General features: G+C 43.5%; 1 protein-coding gene across 1 annotated transcript in view; it reads right to left on the reverse strand.

The window, feature by feature from the left end:
* LOC141145985 (glucosylceramide transporter ABCA12-like) overlaps positions 1-12,980 on the reverse strand; it is a 327,299-nt gene that overhangs the window by 112,679 nt on the left and 201,640 nt on the right. Inside the window, exon 7 of the mRNA XM_073632770.1 lies at positions 26-238. Coding sequence (XP_073488871.1) covers positions 26-238 — 213 coding nt within the window. The remainder of the gene's footprint in view (positions 1-25; positions 239-12,980) is intronic.

A 12,980-nucleotide genomic window follows, 5' to 3' on the forward strand; every position in this document is an offset into this window, starting at 1 on the left:
ATTAATAGTTAAAGTAGTATTTTACCTGCTCCATGGTTGTGTTAGTGATTCCATACCCAGAAATGTGTAGGGCATGTAGATTCTTGTCTAATTTGAGAAAAAGATTTTGGAACATCATTACATCCACTTTTCCAGGAATTTCATATACCAATTGAGTACTACTATTTTCTCTAAGAAAAACTGTTGGAATGCAGTCCTGCACCAGTGATGTAACTTGAGTTGCATTAGTAAAATGTGCCTGTTAAAAAGCAAAGAGAACAACATGTAGCTTTAGGATGACAAAAAACATCACACAACTTTTTTTTTTTTAATCTCCTATGTAGAACATGATGTACTAAATAAAGTCATAAAACTGTTATGGAGCTAGCGGACTCGAGAACATGGATCATTCCATCAACCTTGTTTGCATGATGTCTTCTTTATTATGCTGGTAAGAAAGGGACAGTCAAAACTATAATACTGAACACTTACCTAGACAAACAGAAAATTGTGGGGGGGGGGGGGGTGTGCATGCACAGAGGCTAACATGGCAGACACTTGGGATTGGAGCGCCTCGGCGGGTCTGCTAATCTGTCCTCCTGCTCAGCTGCTACTTGCCACAATAAGGCTGGGGGACCTCGGATTAAACTCAACAATTACCCTGCCATCCTCATGGGAAAGATCAGCAGGCAATAGTTTGCTGCATTGCCATTACAAGAAAAGCAGAATGTCACTATAGAGTGCTTTCTCCTGGGGCCATCATCTCCTCCTTCCCTCACACAGAAACCTGCGGCAGATCTCCCAAAGCCACCATCTGATATACAGTAGGTGAGGATACTAACATGTTATCACCTTCTGATTTGAAGCCACCAGCACCTTATCTCATTACCTCTATACTAAATGACAGACTTACATTCTGATGCAGAATACCACGTTCACCATTTCCACAGAGCCGAGGGGGGAGATTGCTCCCATAGGAGAACATACTGACCATCTGAAAACAAAGTTTGATGACTTAGTCCAATAAGTACATGTGCTGGAGGAAAAAACCTCTCACCTAAACCTATTGTCTCCCAGCTTCAATTACAACAGGAGGATTTTGAAAACAGAGAGCGCCATCAAATCCTGTGCCTCAAAGAGTTTCCTGAAACACTGATCTACAATCATATCCTCTGGGTCTGTTCATTATGTTGGCGCCTAATGTTTCTGATATAGACTGGCATTTAGAAAGAGCCCTAAACCATCTACAGGGGCCAGTCTGAGAGATATCATTGTTTGCTTCCATTATTATGAAAGCACAGCAGTGCTTCCCACCACCACATGCAATTAATCAACATTCAAATACAAAGGCAAAAAGATTCAGATTTTAGATGATCACTCTCCTACCACTCTCACGTAGAGACATACTGTATACTGAAGCCCATTACATCCTATCTATAGAAGCATTGCATAACAAATTGCTGGTAGTTTCCTTTTAGGCTCATGGTTTCTAAGGATGGCTCACAACACAGCATTTGAGAGCTCCAGGAGGGAGAGGCCTTTCTTAAACACCTGGGCCACCCTACCCTTCTAGAGAAAGCCCTGGTCATTTTGCTTCCTAACACCCAACCAGCAGTGACTCCTAGTAAGCTTTGGACCCCTGTCAAATCCAAGGCTAGAAGACAACCTCCAGCTTCACAATGTTTGTCTCTATTCAGATTTTCAACCTGTCCCTAGGTGATGTGGCCCACTGTGTTTTTATTTTTTTATTTTTCTATCACACATTACATAGCTTTGTGCTTTTAGTTCAGTGATCCCTACAGGGATAACCTCTCATGCTCCTGAGAAAATGTTTTATCATGCTACATATGTCCTCCTATCTTCATCTTGGGTCCACCCAAAGTGTCCTGAGATGTCTAAACCTTTAATGTCTATTCACCTAATTCTGGCTAAATTCAATTTCTATGCCAGGTACTTGAATCTCATCTGAAAACTCCCCATCTATTCACAGTAGTAGGAGGAGACTTTCATGAGTCTTTCTTGCCCAACAGAGATAGGAAGGTCCTCTGTGGGGGAATTCCATCTTCTCAGGGTTTTAAACATAGACCTCTTTACGCAAATTGGTTAGGGAATATAGGTTGTACTACTCTTGGAGGGTCAAACATTTTCTCCACAAACAATTTACTTTTTATTTCTCAATACACAAGACGTACTCTAGATTTGCCTATTGTCTGGTCTCAGAACCAATTCTTTGTCATATTGCTGCTTCTGAACTAAACCATATATCTTGGTCAGATCACACCTAAAATCTTTTGGCATTGGGTAGTGCTTGTCCTAGAATGTGTCATTGGAGGCTAAATGAGTCACTACTAAAACATTAAGAAATGTCTAACTCTTTGGTGAAATTCTTTCAATTAAATGAAGGGTCAGTGTTTAAGGGTTCTACTTTGTGGGAGGCACATAAAGCCTTCATTAGACGCCAGTATTTCAGCTGGTGCTCACCTCAAGCTGAGACCAACAATGTCTCAGATACCATACACTATTCATAGTCCAGAAAGATTCCACTTGCTTTCTTCACTTATGCCTAAAGGCATTTAGCCATGTGGCTTTTCCTGAAATAGACCATACAACTTATAGGGCTTTGTAATGTAGAGACCTCATCTAGTTAGGCCACTAGGCTAAATTTAGTTTTTGGCATTACTGTACTTAGTGGATTGATTGTTTTTGTCTGGTCAGGGTTTTCTAGCTGGCGTTTTTTATTTATCTGCTTCTGGATGAAGTTTCCAGAACATAGGGCAGATGGGTTGAAGTGATCAAGACACAAATATGTTAACTTGGCACCATCGTCCCTTTGAAAAAAAGCAGGGAAAAAACATATTGGGAATATGGAATTTGTTACAATAAAATTAATATATCACAACGAAGTATAAAAAAATACATTATTTTATTACAAAAACATGAAAAACAGATAAAGACAATAATCACATACAAAAAGCACTCTGTTTCCCCTAGCTAGTACAGAAGCCCACATGCACATGCACAGTCTCATGCACACCATCAATATTGACTCTGTTTAGGTGATTTCTTTTTACTATTTATTGCTGAAGAAATTGAACAGGAGAGGGGTTTAGGGTCACAGGATACTCCAAAACAATAAAAGCAATCAATGGGAGGACAAGCTTCATAGTAGAAAATCCTTACAGGAGCAGGCACACAAGCTACAGTCCCAAATCAGGTCTTAATCATGGTGTCTGAGGAGCTGTCTTTCACCCAGCATCCACAGTTAGATTTTCAGAAAGGGAGGTAAAAGATCCTTCTCCAAACCAGAACTTCAGGGCAGTGCCCTCCAGCAATAATTCATCAGCAAGCACCTCCGGGCCCTCAGCCCAGCTGCTTCCTCAGGAACTTGCGTGGACATTTTTCTCTAATTAGTAGATATAAATATATATATATTTAGTATACAAATCTCAGACTTGAAGAAATATATAAAATACATCGAACCAAGTACATATATAAATACATGGGTGCATCCAAGAGGGGTGGCAGAAAATTCTCAACCAGTAGGCTCTGGCTTCAATGCTTAGGAGATTCTGAAACCAGTCTGTGATAGATGATATCAGAGCAAATAATTGGGAACCAGGGCCCTCACAAGAAGAGACACCGACCAAGCCGAATCACCCACAGAGAGGTGTACCATTGATTGGCTTAGGTACCGTTGTGAAATCTACTGTTAGCTATAAATGATTGAAACGTATTAATATGACATGTCAATGGCAATGCATGTTATTAGAAAAATGTAATTAGATCAAATTATTTGGACATCTCATAAATAGACAAGTAAAAAGTATGCTTACATAGAGGGTTTCTATTAAATGAGTGACTGGGAGCTGAAGTGTCCAACACAATGCAGCTGAAATGTATGGCTATATTCAAAGTTGAAGTTCCACGCCTACAGTCCTGCGGGGGTATAGAAAAAACTCCAAAAATAGCTTCCAAAAAAGGGAGACCAATTTAAACTGTCATACCATAAACATGATAGGAAAAAAATGCTTGCTGTATACGCTGTTGGATCCATATATTGAAGACTCCTGAGCAGTGGCGGCTAGTGCTCAAAATTTTTTTGGGGTGCAAACAGACTGAAAAATACTGAAATCCCCCATCAATTGCAGCCTCACTGTGCCCATCAAATGCAGCCATTGTGCCCATCAAACACAGCCTCTATGCCCATCATATGCAGTCATTGTGCCCATCATATGCAGCCACTGTGCCCATCATATGCAGCCACTTGTACCCATCAAGTGCAGCCACTTGTGCCCATCAAATGCAGCCACTTGTGCCCGCCAAATGCAGCAACTTGTGTCCATCATATGCAGCCAATTGTGCTCATCATATGCAGCCAATTGTGCCCATCATATGCAGCCATCTGTGCCCATCATATGCAGCCACTTGTGCCCACCGACCTCCCCCACTTGTGGCTCTGGCAGCACCCAACCCCCGCCCCCTGCAGGTCTCTGGCGGCAGCACCCTCTGTGCATGGCTCTGACAGCACCGAGCCCACCCCCCCTTACCACAGCAGCTCCTCCCGCGTGTCTTCTCCGCTCCTCTTCCTAAGCGCCAGCCATCCAATAGGGTAGCATGGCGATTTGGCCAATCAGTAAACAGGTCTGCTGCCCTGCCTCCTGATTGGTGGGGTGGAAGGTTAGTATGAAAGTAGCAAAAATTAATTTGCTATCGTCACACAATTGGATGGGATTAGGGCGCACTTTCTGCGACCCGAGCCCACCCTATTTTGAAGCCTATTAGAGCCTCTGGCTCTAATCAGGTGCTTCAAAAAATACCACCCCCTCCCACCCTGCCATAGGAATCCATGCGTCCGGCATCCTGAAAGGGGCCGGGTGCATGGATGGGGGGGGCGGCGCTCATGCACCCACAGTGCACGGGTCGCCACTGATCCTGAGCAGGACAAGACAGTAACATAATTGTAGATGATCTAATCTGCAAATGAACGCAAATGGTATAAAGGAAAATGTCACCCCCCAGAAACTTAGGCATGGCACCTCTCAAGGCAAAGCAAAGAAACCGCACCAATAATATTCCTGGATAAAAATGGTTATACCTGTTTGCAGCTGCATGGACAGTGTGGCTCCCAGGGACTCAGGCAGCTTAAAATGGATGTAAACCCAATGTCATCCTTTAAAAACTACTGCCATAGGGGTTATCTATAAGCATATACATGCCTCCTGCATGTATGTTTACCTGTCAAATGTCTCCCCTCCATCTGTTATGAGAGCAGAAAAACTGCAGATTCTGTGGGTGGGTCTGTTGTCTGGAGCTCGGTGGGTGGAGTCGTGATGTCAGTAGGCTCCCCGCCCACCTCTACACTCCCCTTGTCAATATGCATTTTCTCCTGTGTATTTCTAACTGAACTTCTGCTATGCTCTCTAACATCCAGTGAAAAGACAGGAAAGTAACCACATGACTTCAGCATGCCAAATCATGCTGAGGTGTGGAACAGCCAATCCTTGCAGAGCTGCTGAAGAAAGGAGTGGGGATGGGAATTAAAAAATCATGCCTGTGTCTTAGGCTGTCACTTACAGCAAGGGGAAGTATTTGACAAAGTTTTTGTCAGTTTGTCAAGATTTCTCTCACTGAACAATAAAAGAGGATTGCTCAGAGATGGATTAACTCTGTGTGGCAAGACTGGGCTCAAATGATAGGAAATCTTATACTCTACACTATGATATAAAAAAAAAAAAATTCTGGTTTACATCCACTTTAATCAATGCCACATGGATCTATTTGTACTCTTCCCTATTTCGCCGGGTAGGCGTGATGTATGACGCTACACTGTCCAGATGCAGAACAAACACTGACAAATGATGCTGCATTGAGGGATGCAAGCCCACACCACGCATAGGATACCAGGCAGGCAGAGACCCCGCCCATGACCCGCCCACATGGGAGTGTCGAGTGCTGTGACGCCGCCACACCTGACACTTGGGCACCCATGCAAAGCTTGCGGTGAGACGGGGAAAGGCTGAAACCCACCAAGACAGCACCACCTAAGGCCTGGACCCACAGAGAATGCCCCTGTCTCCACGAGAGCTCAACACAGCCCCCATTGAGGGATGGGGACCATGCTGCTGTAGGCCCCTGGGCATCCATGTGGGAATATATAGGCAGAAAGATGGATGAAAGCCCTGGGCGAGGGTGCCCAAACGAGTGCTCTGTGGATGAATAATGGTATTAAATTAAATAGAAAATAATGAAGTCTATTTACTGTGTGATCATGAATTGCTTATCATTCTCATAGAATGATACGAGAATCCTTCCCTCCAAATGGATGCATCCTTACAATATAATAAGATAAACATTGCAATTACAGTACAATATATACATATATTAATTATTGCAACCAAATAAAAATTTTTAGTTACTGACACATATTTCTCAATCCTGATCAAAAATTTCCAGAAAAGGGGTTCATTAAAGAAAAAGAGCCCCAATAATGGCTAAAGATCGGCTCCGACACAACAGCATAACGTCAAGGAAAAAAAGTGGTGTGGCGGCAGGGGCATTAGGAACAGGATCCAAACCCACAACACTGGGTTTGGAATGGACCAAATGGGGCTATAAAAAAGGTTTGTAACTGATGCCCTCATTCTGGCCGGGAGTTCTGGTTGCCTGTAGAAGATAAATCCATTTTGCTTCAAGCTGTAATAGTTGCTTATCAATATCCCTACCCCTGTCATGTGGGGGGATGTGGTCCAAAACAAAGAAACTGATCATTGTTAAGCTGTGATTATGATATAGTCCCATCTGTCTACTAATGGGAGTTTCCATTTTTTGTTTCGAAATTGCTGAGACATGGTCTCTAATCCTGCAAGACAATGGATGTTTTGTCTTACCGACCTAGAAAGCTCCGCAGCGGCACTTCATTATGTAGACCGCCCCAACAGATTGACAGGTGGCTCTATGTCTGGGCGTCCATGAAGTGCCGTTGGGGAAATCAATACTATCACCTTTCAGAATAAAGCGACAATAATTGCAATTGCCGCATGGATAAGTGCCTGATTTTTCTTTTTGGCTTGGCTTATTACCAGCATGGTGACTTGCTACCATAGTGTATTTAAAGGATTCAGATCTTTTGAAAGTAATTTTTGGAAAAGGCTTTATGTGCTTGTTGATTTTGTTATCCGCAGTGAGAAGATAACAGGGGCGGACTGATAACTCATGGGGCCCCCGGGCAATAGGAGATTATGGGGCCCCCAGGCAATCAGAGATTATGGGGCCACACAGTATACACACACACATAGTATACAATCACACAGTATACACATACATATACACACAGTATACACAGACAGATGTAAAAAAAAAACACAGATTTATACATACTGTCCCTGGTTTTACTGAGGCTGGCAACCCTGATAGGCCCCCTAGTGACCCAGGGCCCTCGGACAGTGCCCGAGTAGCTCAATGGTCAGTCCGCCCCTGGAAGATATCAGAATTTCCTGTAGATCTTCCGGACCTTGTCATGCTGTCTATTGTATCTGGTCACTATCCTAGTTGACGCTGCTTTTGTTTCTTTTCTTGGTTTGTAAATCAGTGTATTTCTGTCTTGCAAAGTTACTTTATTATAGCCCCTCCTTAGGCACATCTTACTATAGCCTCTCATAATTAAGTGTTCAAATAGCAGAGCCGCCTCTCTTTTAAAATCTTACTGTAGAGTACAATTATGTTTCAATCGTTGGTATTGGCTATATGGACTATTCCTGATTAACTGCTTTGGATGCAAACTAGTAGCATGCAAAAATGTATGGCCAGACGTTGGCTTTCTATATAGAGTCAAGCATAGGTTTCTTGCCCCATTAATGAAGACGTCCAGGAAGGGGATTTTTTCCTCGCTGTAATTATATGTAAATTTTAGGTTGCAATTATTGACTTGTAATCTCTCCAGAAATATGTTCAGTTCATCTTTTGATCCTGCCCAAACCATAAGGACATTGTCTATGTAACGATGCCAGAACCTTACCTAGACCTACGGCACTCTCTTCTTCAGAAACATGATTGCGCTCCCACCCCCCAGGTACAGGTTGGCATAGGAGGGGGCACAGCCCGCCCTCATAGCTACACCCTGCACCTGGAGATAGTGGGATCGTTTGAACACAAAAACATTGTTCGTAAGAATAAAACTCAACATTTCAGTTATAAAATCATTATATTTCTGAGAGTCCATGTCCCTTTCATCCAAAAAGCTATGCATTACTTGTATTCCCTGCATGTGAGGGATAGAATTATATAGTGCCTCAATGTCAATGGCAACAAGCCAGGCTCCTTCTGGTACCTGTACTCTGTCAATTATTTTAAGCAATTCAATTTTAACATGCGAAGACAAACACCTCACATGTGGATACAAATACTTGTCTATAATTCTGCTGGCATTCTCAGAGAACCACAGCTAGAAATTATTGGAAGTCCCGGTGGGGGCAAAACTCCTTCATGCACCTTGGGTAGTGTGTAAAATGTTGGAGTGTTTGCATCAATGGTGCTTACATTATGAGCTTGATTAAGGATGTCTTTATAATGTTTAATACTCTGTGTCACAAATGATATTGGTACAGGCCTGTACCATTTTCTATTGCAGATGATATCATAACACATTTTCTCATAGCCCTCTATGTTCATAATAACAATTAGGAATGGGCCGAACACCCCCCAGTTTGGTTCGAATCCAGAACATGCGAATGGACCGAAAGTTCGCATGAACATTTGAACACCGTTAAAGTCTATGGGACTCGAGCGTGAGAAATCAAAAGTGCGAATTTTAAAGCCTAATATGCAAGCTATTGTCCTAAAAAGGGTTTGGGGACCCGGGTGCTGCCCCACGGGACATGTATCAATAAGAGAAAAAGTTTTAAAAACGGACGTTTTTTCGGGAGCAGTGATTTTTTTTTTTTGTTTACAAACGTTTTTATTGCAAAATGGTATAACAACTGGGTGTACAAGCATTGTGGGTACAAGAAGTACAGTGGCAAAATAGCCATTGACAGCTTAATATTATATCTCATACAATGCAGATAACGTTTCTCATTACAATACATAATGCACCCATTGAATCAAAACAAAGAGAAATATATAAAGAAAAACGAAACAAAAAGAAAGGAAAAAGAAACTCACAATTGTGACAAATGTGCAACCCAAGCATATCGAAATAGCCATCATTCAACAAGGATGCTATGTGCAACTATGCTTGAAGCCTAGAGGCTAAGAAGCTTTAGAGACACTCTTCAAACATATTCTATCAATTGGGACTATAATCAGGCCTATTGTGATTCAGCCACTGGGGCCGAGGGATCCTCTAATCTTTCACTAAGCAGGTGGGCCGTCCAAACATTCCATTTACGGTCAAAAATGTGCATGGAGTCCAGGAGAGTATGGTGTATTCTTTCCATAGTCCTAATGGACTCCATACGCGAAATCACCTGCGACCAAGATACATTGGAACGTTTCCAGTTCATAGCTATTGCCCATTGAATAGCACTGAAAAGAGTGTGAAACAATTTTTGTAGGGGGAGGGGAACAGCTGGGAGCTCTGCAAATAGCAAACACATTTGAGAGGTCAGAGTAATCGAGACTCCAGAAAGAAGTGTTATAAGAGACGTTGTCTTATGCCGAATGGCCTTACAACTCCAGAACGTATGCAACAGCGTTCCCCCGTCCTGGCATCTTCTAAAACATGTGCCAGGTACCAGGGGATATATTCTGTGAAGACGGTCCGGAGTGTAATACCACCTAGTGTGAAGTTTGAGAACTGTCTCTTTGATGGATATAGATCACGTACATTTGTGCATATTATCTATCATGTCCTGCCAGTCCTCTGCAGTGAACTCTTGGGCAATCTCAACCTCCCAAGCCTCCAATGCCTTAGATTTTTGAGGGGAGTTGAAGTCATTGAGGTATCTATAAAGAATGGATATGGTCCCCTTATCTCTCGAAGCCTCTCCACACAGCAACTCAAACGGAGTCTTTGACAGCTCAACTCCACCTGCAATAAGTGCTGAGTAAAAGTGTCGTATTTGCAAGTATTGGTGAAACTCGGTTCGACCCATAGCGTGGGTTTGCTGCAGGTAAGTGTAAGAACAAAAGGAAGCATTCTGCAACAAAGATTCAAGGTTCACCAAACCCCTTGCGATCCAGCTAAGAAATGACGATATAGAAGAAAAGGCCGGGGGGAAGGAAAGTTCTCCTAAAAAGGAAGACAGAAGGGGCCTACCCGATTGCAGCTTAAACTTCTTAGAGTAAAGGGACCATAGATAAAGTGATTGGCCTACTATAGTATTAAGTGGGGTGATATCTTTTGGACCAGGAGGTCCAACACTCTAAATTTTTGTGTCCGTGTAATCTGCACAGATGCAGATGTGTCAGGAGAGTTTACCTGTGAGGGGTCCGCCTGCTCAAACATCACTAAACAGATGAAGAGCCAGCAAGACCCCAATATTGAAGAGTGTGGGGTCACTCAAGCGGACGCAACCAGGATTCCGCATGGAGCCGGGAGAGTTCAGGTGCATCAAAGCATGGCAGGAGAGGATCATAGTTCTCAACCTTGAGGAAGAAAAACAAAAAGAGTAGAGAGAAGAGACAAAAAAATAAAAAAGAGAGTCGCTGCTTCTGTTAGTCACGGCATTGATCTCGGCGATCTCTCCTGGGTGGTGGGGTAGCCCAAATAGCTGAGTGGCGTGGAGTGGATGGTAGTCTGGGCAGGGAAGCCGCATCTAGGAGGCCCAGTTTTACCAGCAACTCCTTGCCTTCCGCCAACGTGGTCACGGTGTATGTCGTGATATTATGAGGCACCTGAAGCTTGAAAGGGAAGCCCCAGCGGTAGCGAATACTTGCGGACTGAAGCACTGATGTAACCTCTTTCATCTTCCTGCGCTTGTCAAGGGTAGTGGGGGAGATACCCAGGTAAATTTGAACAGGAGTACCATCTAGGCGAATGTTGGGTGTGTTTCTTGAGACCCTGAGGATATCTTCTTTAATCAAGAAGTCCTTGAGGCAAAGCACTATGTCTCTAGGAGGCTTCTCTGGAGGTGGAGGAGGGCACAGGGCCCTATGAATCCTATCACAGGAAAAGGCCGTCAAAGGGGAGTCAGGCAGGAGAGATTGAAATAGCTTGTGTATAGCGGGTAGTAAATCGGTTACCGATTCCGGTACTCCACGCACCCTAAGATTATTGCGTCGATTTCTGTTGTCTAGGTCCTCAATGTGAGCTTGGAGTTGTAGGACTGTTTCTGACAAGGATTCATGCTCTTTTCTAAGATCTGAGTACACTAGGGACAGTTTATCATGTTTGGTCTCCAGTAAGTCTGTTCTACTCCCCAGAGCTGCAATCTCCAGAGACAGCATATTGGTAGACTTATGCAGCTCAGATTGAAACTTCTGGGCGATCTTGTCATACATTAGGGTTAGACTTTCATCCAGATCTGCCTTAGTTAGTTGTAATGAGTACTCACAGTCTCCCAGGGAGTGTGACGGCGAGGTAGCTGCAGTGGGAAGGTGTGCCTGTGCCTGTGTCCTCCGGGCGCCATCTTGGGCCTGCATGTTCCTCTCTCTCACTCTTAACAAGTATGTAGTTAGAGATCTTTGAGCCGGTTTACTGCGGCAATTTTTGGGTCCCGGCATGCGCTGGATGTTCCGCGGGGGTGTTAGGAAGAATCGAATCGAAACTCAGTGTGGATGGCCCCGGGGAAGTGCCGTTCGTCTCCGCGGCTCACGGAGCTCTCAGCCCTTGCTTCCTCCTCGGTTCGCGCCACGCATGCGCCCCCCGGGAGCAGTGATTTTAATGATGCTTAAAGTGAAAAATAAAAGTGAAATATTCCTTTAAATATCGTACCTGGGGTATCAATAGTATGCCTGTAAAGTGGCATGTGTTTCCCGTGCTTAGAACAGTCCATGCACAAAATGAAATTTCTAAAGGAATAAAAGTAATTTAAAACTGCTTGAGGCTTTAATGTAATGTCGGGTCCCGGCAATATGGATGAAAATCAGTGAGACAAACGGCATGGGTACTCCCCCAGCCAATTACCAGGCCCTTTAGGTCTTGTATGGATATTAAGGGGAACCCCGCACCCAAATAAAAAAAAAGAAAAGGCGTTGGGCCCCCAGGCCCTATATACTCTGAACAGCAGTATACAGGCGGTGCAAACAAGACAGGGACTGTAGGTTTGTTCTTATGTAGAATCGGTTTGTAATTTGGAACAGGTACATTTTGTAAGTGTAGCTCCAGCCAAAAAATCTATTTTAAAGCTTTTTGGAAAACATATGGAAGGGTTATCACCCCTGTAACATTTGTTTTGCTGTCTGTGCCCCTGTTCAGAAGATTTCACCTCACTTTCTGTCCCAATGACAATTGGATTTTGAAAATGTGGGGTTTTTAACAGAAACAAGGATTGGTGATAAATCAACGGAGGAGACCTTTTTCCCATATTAACTCTTACAGGAGAGAATTTTCCTTCCTAGGGGTAGATTTCCTCTCACTTCCTGTTGTCTCCCTCCGTTTGTAAGTAGGAATCGTTTGTAAGTCAGATTTTTGAAAATAGGGGACCGAGTGTATATACTATATGGCCTCCCCTATACACTCTGCGGAAAATTGGGCTTTAGGTGTTGGTGGTACCAGAACACTGTATGCCCTCACAGTTACTCTTGGTGGGCACTGGAACGGGCCCTGCTGTGAAATATTATATCAAGAATTGCAATTACATGCCCCTGTTAAACAGGGGCAGAAAAATTGGGCCTTAGGTGGTGGTGGTGGTGGCACAACACTGTAAAGCCTCACAGATACTTTTTCCGAGCACAGGAACAGGCCCTGCTGTGAAATATTAGATCAAACATTGTAATTACATGCCCCTGTTAAACAGGGGCATAAAAATTGGGCCTTAGGCAGTGGTGGTGGTGCCACAACACTGCAACCCCTCACAGATACTCTTGTTGAGCGCAGGAACAAGCCCTGCTGTTAAATATTT

The sequence above is a fragment of the Aquarana catesbeiana genome, linkage group LG05 (assembly GCF_042186555.1).
Source record: "Aquarana catesbeiana isolate 2022-GZ linkage group LG05, ASM4218655v1, whole genome shotgun sequence".
NCBI classification, from domain to species: Eukaryota; Metazoa; Chordata; class Amphibia; order Anura; family Ranidae; genus Aquarana; species Aquarana catesbeiana.